The sequence below is a fragment of the Ursus maritimus genome, unplaced genomic scaffold (genome assembly GCF_017311325.1).
Source record: "Ursus maritimus isolate PB19 unplaced genomic scaffold, ASM1731132v1 scaffold_17, whole genome shotgun sequence".
NCBI classification, from domain to species: Eukaryota; Metazoa; Chordata; class Mammalia; order Carnivora; family Ursidae; genus Ursus; species Ursus maritimus.
Window position 1 is genome coordinate 9,266,965 of NW_024424119.1, and position 16,402 is coordinate 9,283,366.

Sequence of the window (16,402 nt, forward strand, 5' to 3'; positions counted from 1 at the left end):
GCTAAATAATCACTACAGCAAGAGTAGTTAACAGTTGTCACCATACCTAGTCACAAAAACATTTTTTTCCCCTGTGATAAGAACTTTTAAGATGAACTCTCTTAGCAGCTTTCAAATGTAGAGCATCAGATTTCAGCTATGGATTCACAACCCTTTTTCTTTAAGATGAAAATTGTATTGACTATATCGACCGAACCAGAGATGAATTCACTGACTTGAGGACAAAAACTTCCACCATAAGTTTTGAATTTATTTGATTTTTTAAAAAGATTTTATTTATTTATGAGAGAGAGAGAGAGAGCACGAGCAGGGGAAGGGGCAGAGGGAGAGGGATGCACGCTCCCCACTGAGCAAGGAGTCCGATGTGGGACTCAATCCCAGGACCTGGGGATCATGACCTGAGCCCAAGGCAGCCGCTAAAACGTCTGAGCCACCCAGGCACCCCTAAGTTTTGCATTTAAATGCTTTGGAGAATTCTGGTGTTTTTTGAGAGAAGCCTATCTTTGCTTGTAAAGTGAACTATAGAAGCTTTAATTACATTTGTAGCAGGGTATATTTGTGTGTCAGGATTTCCATCATTTTTAAAGATAAAAAAGTCAATTGGATGTTCAATATGGCATATATGATGCCTTCTTGAAGATCACCTCGTAGTTAGTGCTCTCAGTTTGGCTAAGCAACAACTTTCACTGGGCTGTATCTTAAAAAATTAACTTATTGCCTTACTTTTAATACCTTAATAACCAAACTTAAAATAGGTTTATAACTGCATTTCAATAAAATCTGCTTTCTTCTAATCATTCCCCCCAAATATTCTTTGTCTGAGTCGAGATAGATTTTTGGATTGTCCTGTTATTGGGCATTTATATCTTCAGTATTATTTATAAATAATACAGATAGAAACAAGGGCTATTAATTCTTAATCAGTGTTACAGGTTTCCCATCCCTATTGCTAACATGGTGCCTTTATAGATGCCAGCTACTCTGTGTACCGGTTCTCCAGACCACCCAGACATGTGTACAAACACGGATACACACAGACACATACAGTTTCACATGAGGGAATCATACCTCATTGTATGATTGTGCCTCATTGTAATTTTTCCTGTTCAGTGGACAACTAAATGTATTCCATGTCAATAAAGGAGGTATACTTTATTAATTGTATTTGGTCACATACCACCCCATTGTTTACATGTACTGTAGTTTACTCTGTGAATTCTCTGTTGGTAGATATTGGTGTCTTTTCTTAAAATTTTCCATGATTTTAAGCAATACTGTAATGAACTGTGATGTAATTAACATGTTTGTGCAAAAACAGTTTATGTTTGCACAGTTATTTCCTTGGCTAAATTCCCAAGAAATGAGTTTGCATATTTTACATTTGGAAAGAATCACCAGTGTGCCTTTCGTGAAAGTCGCCTGGTCTTCCACTCCCATGAGCAGTACTGAGTGCTGGTTTCCTCAGAATGCCTTTGGCATATTAAATTTTGACAATCTTTTTCATCTTTATTAATTTGAAAGGCAAAAGAAACTATATTATTACTTATTTGCATTTTTTATTGTTAGGTTGTGTATTTTTTCATTTGTTCTACACTTATATTCTTTTACAATTATCTCATTATGTTCATGTACGGGGGTGCGTGTTTGTTTCTTATGGAATTATAAGAACTTGTATATCACAGGTATTAACACTTTGCTCTATATCATGTAAATAATTTTTTCATGTAAATAATTTTATGGTTTGTATTTTAGTTTTGTGTATTTTAATTTTTATACAGCTAAATTATTAAATATTTACTTCATGCTTTTTCTATTGGTGATTTACTTAGAAAGGCTTGCCTTACCACAAGGTTGAATTGCTCATATATTAGTCTAGTATTTTCAATTTTTATGTTAAATTTTGGATTTATCTGGGGTTATTTTTGGTTTAAGTATTGAGGAAATGATTAAGATCTGTTTTTGTCCAGATGATCAGCTAGTTGCAATACTTTTCAATTCAGGCACCCACCTTTTCCCTACTGAATTAAGTAAGGTATGTCATTTAGCATATATTAAACTATTATTGTATGTTCTTGGATCTATTTCTTGTGTCTCTGGTCTATTCCATTATTTCCCCTATCTCTTCTAATACAAGTATCATGCTACTCTTTTCATATGTACATCTTGATATTTTAAAATATAGTAAGACAAATTCTGTCATTACTTTTGCTTATAGTATTTTGAGCTATATTCATAGTTGTTTTTTTGTTTGTTTTTTTAGTTAGAACATAGCTTTGAAGCAAACGTCTTGCCATAATGATTGGCTCCCATGTTTGAAAACGATGTCCACATTCATATTTCCCAAATTATTAGCAGTTTGAAGACACAAGCATTATTTTTGGTTTAAGATTGTGATGTGTCGGTATCACTTATAAAGAGTTGCATATAAAAGGGTTAATAGTTGAAAGGTGTACCTGGAAAAGTAAGCAGGGATCAGATCATGTAGGGCCTTATAGAGAATGTTTTAAGGAGTTTGAAATTTATTCCTAGATCTTCACCCAGGCTTAAAAGCAGCAGTTGTGAAAAGATCCTATTTATGTTCTGTTTTATTTTATTTTATTTATTTTTGAGAGAGAGAGAGAGAGAGTGCAAGCATGCATGTGGGAGTGGGGGTGAGGGGTTAGGGGCAGAGGGAGAGGGAGAGGGAGAGAGAGAATCTTAAGCAAGCTCCACATCCAGCATGGAGCCCAACACGGGCCTTGATCTCATGACCATGACCTGAGCCAAAATCGGGTCAGATACTCAACCAACTGCGCCACCCAGGCGCCCTCGTATTTGTGTTTTAGAAGTTACTTTGTTTACGGTGGAGGATGGGTTGAAGAAGGGAAAGATTGAAGAAGAGTAGGGAGACTCTTGCAAGAATACAGATGAGATATGGTCATGATCACAGAGAACATTGAATAGATTGGAGAAATATTAAGGATGGGATGTGGGGGAGATGGTAAGGGAGATGGAGCTGTCAGCGATGACAAAGTATTCCCAAGTGTGTGGAGCTGAGTTGGAATTTAAGGTATTAGCATTACTCATGATTAACATTTGTTGTTATTGTATTATTACTCATTGTTATTAATATTATGCTCATGACCAACATTATGATTAAATTAAATAATTATGAATTACATACATACTAATTAAATCATTACTCATGAATCCTCATTTTCGTTAAAGGAGTGTTTCTCGATCTTTCTAAGTGTGAGGACTCCATTTTGATAAGAAGATATATTGTAGACTGCTCTCTTCCCACGTGATAGTTGTATTTTTAGTAGTAGTTGACTTTGATAATGTTTTAAAGGACTTTTAATTTTATTACCCACAACATCATGAGCATATATTATTCATGCTGTATATATTTTTAGGGCTAAGTAAAGATCAAGATGGCAGTGGTTGCTTTAGTTAAAAGTGATGAAACCCTTGAAATAATTCTTCAGCCTCCCCCACCCCTGCCCCAAGATCTGCAGCTCAGAGGTTTAGAATTACTGGTCAAGGGGCACCTGGGTGGCACAGCGGTTAAGCATCTGCCTTCGGCTCAGGGCGTGATCCTGGCATTATGGGATCGAGCCCCACATCAGGCTCCTCTGCTATGAGCCTGCTTCTTCCTCTCCCACTCCCCCTGCTTGTGTTCCCTTTCTCGCTGGCTGTCTCTATCTCTGTCAAATAAATAAATAAATAAAAATCTTAAAAAAAAAAAAAGAAAAAAGAAAAATTATATAAAAAAAAAGAATTACTGGTCAAAACAATTCTTTATGAATTTGTTTAACCTTAAATGTACGGTAATGCCTTTGCTATTGGAAAAAGTCCAGTAAAGTCCTCTTCTTTCTCAAAAGACACATGCTGTTAAATAGAGGGAAAGTGATTAACAAATGTATTTTACATAAACAAGAATTTGTTAAATGTAGCAAACATTTAAACTGTTTAGACAAGTGTAGACATGAGAAATTTCAGTGACCTTATTTTTGTCTTGTATTTCTGTATCATTATACAAATAATTCTACAACTATGTTACTAGAGGATTTTTTTGTTTTTTTTGTTTATTCATTTATTTAGTGTTGAATTAATTGTACTCTATACTCTATAATGTGAAATATGTCACAAAAACACTTCTCACTCATCAAAGCATAAATTATTTAGTGCTGTTTCTGTAATTCCTTGAGAGTCAGCAGTCAGGAACTTAGAATGTATGCCTCTTTCCCACTTTTTAAAAATTCAGAAGAATGCCTTGTAGAATTATGTTGTCACTCAATTTTGCCTTTCAGAGTGGTTAGTGCCTACACAAATTCGTTTCTATGATATAGTAACAAACTGCTATTCATTAAAATTTAATTGTAGTTGATTTTTGCTTTTAAAGGCTCTTTGTGAAAATTTTTACTTTGATATACCTGAAGACTTCCTAAAATGATGAGCTTTTATCTTGCTTATTTAAAAAGAGTAACTTTTGGGGCTCCTGGTGGCTCAGTCAGGTCATGATTCTAGGGTACTGGGATCGGGCCCCACATTGGGTTCCCTGCTCAGCGGGGAACCTGCTTCTCCCTCTGCCTGCAGCTCTCCCTGCTTGTGCTCGCTCTCTCTCTGTCAAATAAACAAATAAAAAGAATCTTTAAAAAAATATAAAGAATAACTTTTGACATACTGTTAAAATTAATATTAATTTTTCTTGGTGTTATTTTTTATCTTATTTCAATTCAATTAATTAACGTATCATTAGTTTCAGATGTAGAGATCAGTTATTCGTCAGTTGCATATAACACCCAGTGCTCATTACATCACATGTCCTCGTTAATGCCCAGCACCCAGTTTCTCCATCTCTCTGCCCACCTCTCCTCCAGCAATCCTCAATTTGTTTCCTATGATTAAGAGTCTCTTATGGTTTGTTTCTCTCTCTGAATTCATCTTGTTTTATTTTCCCCTCCCTTCCCCTATGATCCTCTGTTTTAGTTTCTTAAATTCCACATATGGGTGAAACCATATGATAATTGTCTTTCTCTGATTGAAATATCGCTTAGCATAATACCCTCCAGTTCTATGCACATCATTGCAAATGGTAAGATTTCATGCTTTTTGATGGCTGAATAATATTCCATTATGTATATATACCACATCTTCTTTATCCATTCATATGTTGAAGGACATTTGGGCTCTTTCCATAGTTTGGCTATTGTGGACATTGCTGCTATAAACATTGGGGTGCATGTGCCCCTTCAGATCACGTTTGCATACTTTTGGTAAATACCTAGTAGTGCAATTGCAGGGTCTTAGAGTAGCTCTGTTTTTAACTTTTTGATGAACCTCCATACTGTTTTCCAGAGTGGCTGTACTAGGTTACATTCCCACCAACAGTGTAAGAGGGTTTCCCTTTCTCTGCATCCTTGCCAACATTTGTTGTTTCCTGACTTGTTAATTTTAGCCCTTCTGACTGGTGTGAGGTGGTATTGTGGTTTTGATTTGTATTTCCCTGATCCTGAGTGATGTTGAGCATTTTTTTATGTGTCTGTTGGCCAGTTGTATATCTTCTTTGGAGAAATGTCTGTTTGTGTTTTCTGCCCATTTCTGGGTTGTTTTTTGGGTGATGAATTTGATAAGTTCTTTACAGATCTTGGATACTAGCCCTTTATCTCATATGTCATTTGCAAATATCTTCTCCCATTCTGTAGATTGCCTTTTGGTTTTGTTGACTATTTCCTTTGCTGTGCAGCAGTTTTTTATCTTGATGAGGTCCCAATAGTTCAGTTTTGCTTTTGTTTCCCTTGCCTCTGGAGACGTGTCTAGCAAGAAGTTGCTGTGGCTGATGTCAACGAGGTTGCTGCCTGTGTGCTCTTCTAGGGTTTTGATGGATTTCCATCTCACCTTTAGGTCTTTCATCCATTTTGAGTCTATTTTTGTGTATGGTATAAGAAAAGGTCCAGTTTCACTCTTCTGCATGTGGCTGTCCAATTTTCCCAACACCATTTGTTGAAGAGACTGTCTTTTTTCCATTGGATATTCTTTCCTGCTTTGTTGAAGATAGTTGACCATAGAGTTGAACCCATTTCTGGGTTCTCTATTCTGTTCCATTGATCTATGTGTCTTTCTTGTTATTATTGAATGTATCCTTATATTCAGCATGTTGCAGCTGCTATGAAAGTAAAATGAAGTATAATTAATCCATTAAACACATACAAAATATCCATATATGCTAGGCTGGCACAGTGCAAATATAGGGTTTACTGAGATAACAAAAGTTAAGGAGTTGCAAGCCAGTTGAGAAACAGGGAATACATATATTAGGCACTAGAATGATGTATTATATTGAATGTTATAGGTAAAATAACTTCTACTGTTTATTTTTCAACAGTGACCTATTAAACACTAGTTTATATCTTTTAAATCAGTGTTCTGTATTATAGGCTAATTGATATGTGAAGCTACTGAACTCTTTTTTATTCATGACTTATTTAAAGAATTGATTGTTGACAATGGAACTGTGTATTTTAGTTATACTTCATATGCCTTCTATTAATGGGATTCTTAGAGAGTATGGTTATGAGAGGCATATAGAATTTAATTTGTATCACCTTATATTGTTAGAAGTCAATGCATCAATAACTGATAGAAATAAATTCTACATGGAGGGTACTATGCTTTTATCCAATTTATAATTTTTATTTTATGTATGACTTCTAGGCAATTGTGGTTTCCAAAATCTGATTGCTACTTAAATTTTTTAAAAAAGATTTATTTATTTATTTGAGAGAGAGAGCGAGAGCGAGAGAGAGAGAGCATGCTAGCAGAGGGAGAGGGCAGAGGAAGAGGGAGAAAGAGAATCTCCAGCAGACTCCCTGCTGAGTGCTGAGCCCAATGCAGGGCTCAATCTCATGACCTTGAGATCATGACCTGACCCAAAATCAAGAGTCTGATCTTAACTGACTGAGCCACCCAGTGCCCCATGGCAGCTGCATAAATATAAAAATGTATCTTTCCTTTTATCCACTGAGGAATAAAGAAATAAAAGAAGCCTCACGTTTTTGAACACAGGGCCTCTGTGAGATTGTTCTGACTTAAAAAACCACTGATTGATCGCCTTCTCAGCCAATGTTGTTCTTTAGTGTTGAACCGTATGCATTCCTAGAATTATAAAACATTTTTCTATTGGATAAAACTGGCCAAATATCCTTTTTGTGTTTATGATGGAAAGACAAAATTTAAATTAATTCCAACAGCAGAGGCTCTTGAAATGTAGAATGGTATACTACTGAATTTAAATAATCTCTCCATGCTTGTCATTTTACACGGATAGTATCTTAAAACAAGTAATGACAGATTAAGACCTGCCTAGCAGAGGGAAAACTAAATTACACGACTTTTATTAAGGCATAAATAAACCTATTAACCATTATCTGGCATACCAATTAGTAGAAAGTGCACTGACAATTTTATTTATCAACATTAAACACAATTATTAATTACAGACCTGATGAATCTAGCAGCAAGCAGGCCATGTTGGATATGCTGGGACCTTAAGTCCATTATGTGAGAGGGATGATTACCAAAATCCTGTGGGGAAATAAGTAATTGGTCGTTGTAAAATTTTAATTGCCTTGGAATAAAGCAAATTATATTTTCTTGTCTGAGAATATAAATAGTATGACATTAAGGTAACAAGCTTCAGTAGTTGTAAATAGAAAATGAATTTATGTTAGGTTTTAAAACAAAGAAAAGAGTGATGATGAATTTTTAGTGTCATAGTGTTCAGTGTAAATGATATAATGTAAATACATGCAGATTTTCTTTAGATATGTTGTTTAGTAGGTGAGCTATTTTCTGCTTTCCTTTTTTTCATAGTGAAAATTAATGTGGGAGGGGACTTTTTGAATGAATTACTACAGGCGAATGGGAGTTATATAATCGTAAAAATATTTTAATTGTGTTGGGATTGGCAGAGTTGTGAAATGAACAAGAGACAGTTCACATGTTTTCTGCCTCTTTTTTTCTTTTTTTTTCCCCGAAGACCCAAATTCCAGAATTTGTGGACATTTACTCATAGGTGCAGCCAAGAACTCTTTTGCAAAACTCATGGATAAAGTTAGTCTGGCAATGGAGAGTATACCTTTGCATAGTAGCAGGAGTATTACATACATAGAAAAGGATTCTCTGGTTCAGAGGTTGGCTCGTGGACTTCATAAAGTAAATACGCTGGCCCTGAAGTATGGTCTACGGGGCCATGTGCCCATTTTGGTATGTATGCAATTTCATTAAATAGTGACTTTACGATTGTAAATTTAACTCTGAGTCACATTTATTTGTAGTTTAAATTAGTTGTGCGTAAATGTATTTAGATTTCCTTTAGATTTCATGTAATCTTTTAATGCAATACATAATAGCACTTCCAAGTAAGTGTCTAAAATATTGAAACACAAAAGTTCTGGTGTGAGTTGTGAATTTACTGTTTTCTCTAAGTAGACTGCAACAGAATGCTATGAGACATAAACAAGTGTCCATTCCCTTTTCTAGCCATCTAGATTATTTATTTTCTTTGGCTGTTTATATTTCGTGTCAACCAAATTATTGGTCACAGAAAAATAAAAAAATAAAAAAAGAAAGCTTTCCCCTCTAAGGGTCCGTTACAGCTAGGATTGTGCTCTGTATAATCCAAGATACATTTAAATTGGTAAAATGGCCGTTGCTATTGATTTATTAGTAAGCCTGAACTGCTTGTGAAATTGCTCTTGATTAACAACAGAAAAGCATGGCGTCGTTGCAGAAGCAGATATTTGGGTTCACACAAAGACTGCATGCAGCCGAGGTGGAGCGCCGCTCACTGCGCCTGGAGGTCACGGAGTTCAAACGAAGCGTGAATGAAATGAAAAAGGAGCTTGACAAAGCCCAGAGTCTCCAAATGCAATTAAATGAATTTAAGCAGTCTGTAAGTATGTGTGATTTATATTCCTGTGGCTCTAGGGAGCTCTCCTCCGATAGATACGTACACACATACATACACATATACGCATACACATGTATGCACACATATGTGATGTGTATATATATTTGTTTTAACTTTTTGTTGTTTTTTTCGAATAAGTCAAAGGCTCATTCATAGGATTTCTTTTTCTTCAGAAAACTTCCGTTCTAAAATTCCCCAACACTGCTGCATTATATATGTCAAAGTTGCTGAGAGACTAGACCTTCAGGGTTCTCGCCACACGAAGGAGTGACGATTGTGTCACGTGATAGAGGTGTTCGCTAATGCAATGGTGGTAATCAGATTGTGATCTGTAGGTGTATCAAATCAACAGGCTGTACACCTTAAACTTAAATGATGTTCTATCTCAATTGTATCTCAAAAAACCCAGGAGTTATACCAGATGCTTAAAGGAATACTGATTCTCTGTCCGCAGAACTCATAGCCCTGTTAAAATGTATACTCTGGCTGAAAGTGTAGAAAAAAGGGGAAGTTATAGTTAGGATGGATAAACTGCTTTAGCAAACGAACCCCCAAATGTATACTAAAAAATGATAAAATACTTCTCGCAATTGAAGAGCATGATGTTTAGAATGGGAGGTGGGATGTCCTCTCTTTTCCTTTTATATTGAATGTTTTGAGTAAGCTAAATTATTTCATTTGAAATCAAATTGCTTTTTCAAAGAAATGTTCAATCTAACTTCCATCGAATTCATGTATTATTTAAGAAAACAGAAGGTAGCTGAGAAAGGAAAGGCTAGATACCAAGTAACATTAAATCAAGATGAGAATGTGTAAATATATGACGCACAATAAAATGGAGATATTCACGTATTCTCTTTGTACCCGGGTTAGTTAGTAGCACTGCCTTTCTCAATATGGATATAGGAATATAGAGTTACTCTGAAACTTCAGAATTGTATCCAACCGATGACAACTAATAGAAATATAAATACAAAATTTGTTTCCTAAATCTAGCAACAAACTACTTTTAGTACTTCCTTCTTTGGGAAACCTAAGTTTTACAAGTTCAACTTCAGTTTAAATGGCTAATTTGGAATTTGCAGTCTTAACATTTGTGGAAAGAGAGTGGCAGATAGCAGTTTAGTTACTAATCCTATGATAATGTAAATTGCTAATGTTAATTATTACTTCAAGTAGCTATGCCTTGAAAGGCCCAAAAGTTCTTATAAATTAGTCAGGTCAAGTAATCGTAAATTACCCTTCTGATTGGAGATAAGTAATAGTTTTCTTATCAGTGAGTGTCTAAAGACACCAGTTTTTTTCTCATTTCTTAGTTTTTTGTTCAGAGAAGGTGAAATTATAGGGCTGCCTCAACATTTTTTTTATTATAAAAGTAATACATGATAACAGTAAATAAAAATACAAAAAAGTGTAAAGAAGAAAGTTCAAATCACTCTAATCTTACCATCCATAACCAATTACTATTGAATTGTGGATGAATTTTGTTTCCTACATTTTTTGTGTGTGTACATGTGCAGATGCATGCTTTTTGTTTTACATTTAAAAAAATTATTATTAACATATAATGTATTATTTGTTTCAGGGATATAGGTCTGTGATTCATTAGTCTTACATGACACACAGTGCTCACCACAAACACATACCCTCCACAGTGTCCATCACTCAGCCACCCCATTCCCCCTCCTCCTCCCTTCCAACAACCCTCAATTTGTTTCCTGAGGTTAAGAGTCTCATGGTTTGTCTCCCTCTCTGGTTTCGTCTTGTTTCACTTTTTCCTCTTTTTCTCTATGATCTTCTCTGCCTTATTTCTTAAATTCAGCATATCAGTGAGATCATATGATAATTGTCTTTCTGTGATTGGCTTATTTCACTTAGCATAATACCCTCTAGTTCCATCCACATTGTTGCAAATGGCAAGATTTCATTTTTTGATGGCTGCATAATATTCCATTATAAATATACCACATCTTCTTTATCCATTCAAGATGTGTGCTCTCTGCAGTTGTAGTTTAGAATGATTTTGCATGTACGATTTGCAAAAATATATGTACAAATATTAATATTTACTTATTGTACTATAAGCATTTTCTTATGTCACTTATTATTAATTCCATTTTAGATAAATGAATACCATTCTATCAGATGGCTGTATCAAAATTTATTTGACTATTCTCCTGTTAATAGATGTTTCATTTTTTTCCAGTCTTCTTTTGCCATTATACTTAAATCATAAAGAGCTGTTTATACTTTTAAAAGCCAGTTCCTTTGAAGTGTGTCTCTGCCTCCTTTTGATTTGCTTTTAATTGCGTATACTAACTAAATCTGGGATGTTGCTGTGGTCTGCCAAAATGGAAAGCAAGAGCTGTTGATACAATTTGAGATTTAGAATATAGCCAACTTCTTCCTTTAAGATGTAGATAATAGTGACTTCCCTGAAAATTGGAAGATTACATATGTTGCTTTCTGGAATATGTATGAGGAATTCTAGGTATTCCTACAATAGGATTTCCTAGTCCATAGCTAAGTATTAGGAAAACAAGTTAACATCTTATCTTTAATTAGTTTGGAAGTAGTCAGGACTCAGTTTCTAGAATCCAGAGAGAAGGTTAGAATTTGAAGAAAGGTGAGAGTTTGCTGGAAGGTGACAGAATCGTCTTGTAAGAACTTTTGGTTGAATAACTGGCTTGCAGCAAACCTAAGAATATGTTCTAGGAAATGTTTAGTGTGAATTACTTTCACTAAAGTGTAGAAATAAAAATAGGATTAATTGAAGTAATAATTGAAGGGATGAGATATGTACTTTTTATATTTTGATATATAATTGTAAGGTGTAATGTTATAAAGTGATGATTTCTAACATTTAATGACCATATTGACCATGTATCAGGCACTGACCCTAAACACTTCAAGGAGTTAATTCATTTAGTCCTCTCATATCAGTAATTATTCAAAATTATTATTATCTTTATTTTACAAATGAGGAACATGGGACACAGAGCAGCTTAGTAACTTGCCCAGACTCACAAAGTTAGTAAGTAGAATTGACAAGAGTTGGACCTAAGTATTCTGGTTTCAAAACTCATGCTTTTAACTACTTCACTCCAGTGGTTAATGTCTATATCTAGCTGTGTTAATAAAGGATTGTTTCATTAAAAACAGAACAGACAAAAAGATGATGCTATTTGCCTCTAAACAATGGAGAGTGTGCTTGCAATCATCATCTTTCACTGATTTCAGGCAAAGCGCATAGGAGGAAAATAAAATAGCTTCTTGATAGCTAGTCTAAAATTGTAACAAAGGGAAACATCCTGCCTGCGAAAAGCTATTCCGTATTATTACTGCTTCTGAGCACCATGTTCATCTCCTGACAGTTGTTCTTTCACAGCCAACTCCCACAATTTTTTTTTCTTTATTGGTCCTTACAGCTGCTTTTACACACCGTCTCTTTCTTACTCTCCTTTGTGGCACTTGTTTGATTCGGTTTGCTCTCTGAAGAGTGAACAGAATTGAGCCAGCCTCTGGGAGGGATAGATAGACAAGAGACAGGCTAAAATTAGCTGAGTTTTAAGGTGAAGGAGAAGTTTTGGAGGCGTGGAAAGAAGTCCTGGGAAACGATGGGGATCTTGATTTATAGAGGTCAAGTGACAGATGGTCTGATGGTGAGGAGTGATACTTGAAAACAACATAACAAATAAAAGGTAGAAGAAGTACAAAAATATCTGTTCATAAGACCGAGAAGAGTGCCGTGGCATCAGGGAGTAGGGCATGTTAAGAGGTTGAAATGAACGGGAGTGCCCAGAGAAGGCCGTTAAAGTTGATGTTCTGGAAGTGGAGGCGTTAGCTGTAACGGGACAATGTGGAGAGTAAGGCAGCCGTTAGGGGGGAGTACAAGATACGTGTTCCTCCAAATCTAAACTCTGTAGAAGTATCAGTGGTACATCGGATACACGGATCCTAGACGACTCTCAGGAAATGAGGCAACTTTCCTGTGTGCTTGGGATCATTCCTGTTACCTGGTGTCAACTTAGGTAAATTATTCCCCATCTGTTTCTATGCTAGAATGTTGCTGTTGTTTATGCCATACGTTAAAATTTAATCAGTGTTGAGGAATGCGTTATACATACCTCTGAAAAGGCAAATCATAGTAAAAGAGAGTTGCTTCTGGGAGGCAGCAGGCAGGGTACCTGGTGCCAAAGTAAAACTGAGTTGAAACTATATTATGATATGGACAGACCCATGTAATAAATTTACCCTCAAACTTAGTTCTCGTGAAAAATTTTCTCTGTGCACGAGATGATTCTTGCTGTTGTTGGCCCATGAGGAAGCTACAACGAAGCACATTTGTCTCGTGTGGCAGAAAACTCAGAGATAAAGTCCACATTCAACTGCACTAGCTTATATATTCCAGATGCCTGGAATCAATAGGATTTTTATTCTACTCTTCCCCTCCCCCTGCTCTAAATTTAAAAAATTTTTAAATCAATTTGCTTTATATATGTGGTTAATTATATTCATCTCAAAATCTTTTCAACAATGGGAAAGTCATCAGTCTTAAATAGACATATATATTTATATATACAGCATGGTTAAGTGACCTGTGTGCTTCCTTTTAGTATTCCATATATGTGTTTCTCAGGTTACTTCCCTTTTGTGAAACGTTCCCATTCTTTGTACTTCAAGATCAAGATGTCTCTTGTTGTTTGCTGTAATTAATTTTCATTTGCTCAATTGTTTTGAACAGGAGGTAATACATGTGTGTCCTGCCCTGCATTCCCCACCCCTTAAGGGATGGCCCCTGGCTAGAACTCCATTCTCTAAAGCTCCATTCTCTAAAGCAGTCATGATACTGTAAAAGCTCTGCTGTATACTCTGGCGCACAGTTTTATTTGTAGCTGTCTTGCAGTTATGTATGAATATTCTTTCATCCAACAAATATCTGCTGAGCGCGGCTGAGTCCCAGGCAGTCTTCTGTGTGTTGGGTGAACAAGCGGAATGAGGTCTCTGCCCAGTGGAGCTCCCGTCCTTAAATATGTGGTTGGTGGCAGGGTGCAGACAGGCAGTAATTAGTGAATAATTATATGAAGTGAATTTAGATAATGATAATGACTATAAAGAAAATAAAGGAATATGGTATGGTAGTGTGAGTAAAAGTAGGAGTTGGGAAGGGATGGTCTGGTAAGGACGCTCGAAGGAGGGGACGGTTGACCAGGGAGACTTGAATAGTAATGTACGCGGAACGCAGATTTCAGGTGATCACTTAGAAGCATCAGAACTCATTAAAAGGCTTTAATTCCCACGATCGTATTCTTTGCAAAAAGTGCTCATGTGTGAAAATGTAAACTGAGCATTATGGATTTATGTGAACTTGAAATAAGTTTCCGAAGAGTCTTACTTGACTAAAAATGATCACTTTGGGAATATAGCTGTTCTGCTTTAAAAACCAGAGTGATGTTTTTTTTTTTATCTTGATTTATGAGGTTAAGAAAAACAAGTCGTACTTTTGTCCTGTATCAGACATTTAGAAATGTGTGTGTTATACTCTCTGTTGGCAAATATAGTTCTGCAGATGAAATGCTATAACAACGCAGCTAGCTTATAACGGAATTTTTAAATCTTTTTTCAGAAACTGATCACCCACGAGAAGTTTGAAAGTGCCTGTGAAGAGCTGAATAACGCGTTACTCCGGGAACAGCAGGCACAGATGCTGCTGAACGAGCAGGCTCAGCAACTGCAGGAGCTGAATTACAGACTGGAACTGCATTCCAGTGAGGAAGCTGACAAAAACCAAACTCTAGGAGAAGCTGTTAAGGTAGGAAAATACCTCTTGCAATGGCGGTTTGTTTCCTCTAGGTGCGGATCTTCGAGGGAATCAGTTCTATCTCCTGGATAGGGAATAGAACCCAAGGTCTGAAATTTTATCCTGTAAAAGTTTGTAAGGATGGAATGAACTTGCTCCTGGGACCTCAATGCCAAGCGTGCATTCTCCTGTATCGAACATGTAAGAGTAGGTTTTACTTGACAGTTGAAAACAAAGTAGGGGTATTTCCAGTAACAATTATTATTTCAAATTTTTTTGCATTTACCGTCCTTGTTTCTTCTTCTCTTTAGTTCTTTTCTTTTACTTGTTTTATGCCCCCAGGACATTGAAACTCTACGTATCTTTTGGATTTTGAAAAGTTTTGGGTCTGGGTCTGTCTGATTCTTATTATAAGTACATGTCTGGGGAGGAGGAAGTTTGGTTAGGAAGAGTTGTTCTCCCTGTCATAGATTTGTGGCAAAGCTACTTAGAAGGGAAAAGAGAAGTTACAATAAAATAGTTGCCGTTTAGGAAATTTCGTTAATGGATTTAGGACTATGGTATCGTTGGGAAATGTTGGCTATAAAGTATAATAGAATTATACTGTATATCTTCTTTGAAAAAACATGTTTTCATGTCTTCTGTCCACTTTTTAATTGGATTATTCATTTTTTTGGGTGTTGAGTTTTAGAAGTTCTTTATCTATTTTGAATATTAACTCTTTAGTGGATATGTCATTTGCAAATATCTTCTTCTGTAAGTTGTCTTGTAGTTTTGTTGATTGTTTCCTTTGCTGTGTAGAAACGTTTTGTGCTGAAGTCCCAATAGTTCATTTTTGCTTTTGTTTCCCTTCCCTCAGGAGACGTATCTAGAAAGAAGTTGCTACAGCTGATGTTAAAGAGGTTACTGCCTGTATCCTCTTCTAGGATTTTTTATGGTTTCAAGTCTCACTTTAGTTCTTGAATCCATTTTGAATTTATTTTTGTGTTTGATGTATTCCCATTTTTTTTAAGGATTTATTTATTTGACAAAGAGAGAGCGAAAGTGAGCACACAAGAAGGGGAGCGGCAGGCAGAGGGAAAGGAGCTGAGCAGGGAGCCTAATGTGGGACGCGATCCCAGGACCCTGGGATCATGACCTGAGCCGAAGTCAGACGCTCAGACGCTTAACCGACTGAGCCACCCAGGTGCCCCCCCACCTTGTTTTTTGATGAAACTGAGAGAGTTCACTTGACTTGCTTGGGGTCTTCTGGCCTATAGATATAGAAACTGGGATTTAGTGTTTTAGAAAAAATTAGAATTTAGTGAAATTTAAAAGGAGGAAATACAGATGAATTTAAAGAAGGAAATATAGATGACCTTAAAGAAAAAAAAGACCGCCTAGGAATCCTAGGATACTATTAATATTTTGGAGTATATTTTTCCTAATCTGTGCATTAAGTCAAACCATTTGAAGTTGCTGTTTTCGTAAGTCAAAAACAGACAAATGCCAGCAATTCTATAGGTTCAACCTAATATATATAGTTTTTCTTACATAAATGAGAACATACTGTTTCATAACATATTACTTAATATATATTAGTAATAGTTGTAGATATCCTTATTAACTGATATGATTCTGTGATATCAATGTTTTTTCTCCTTTTTTTA

The 16,402-nt window shown here is 35.8% G+C and overlaps 1 protein-coding gene across 1 annotated transcript in view; it reads left to right on the forward strand.

Annotated features, from left to right (window-relative positions):
- The window catches only part of CCDC171 (coiled-coil domain containing 171), a 293,895-nt gene that overhangs the window by 147,824 nt on the left and 129,669 nt on the right, over positions 1-16,402 (forward strand). The window contains 3 exon segments of the mRNA XM_040631456.1: positions 8,021-8,247; positions 8,753-8,935; positions 14,580-14,765. Coding sequence (XP_040487390.1) covers positions 8,021-8,247; positions 8,753-8,935; positions 14,580-14,765 — 596 coding nt within the window.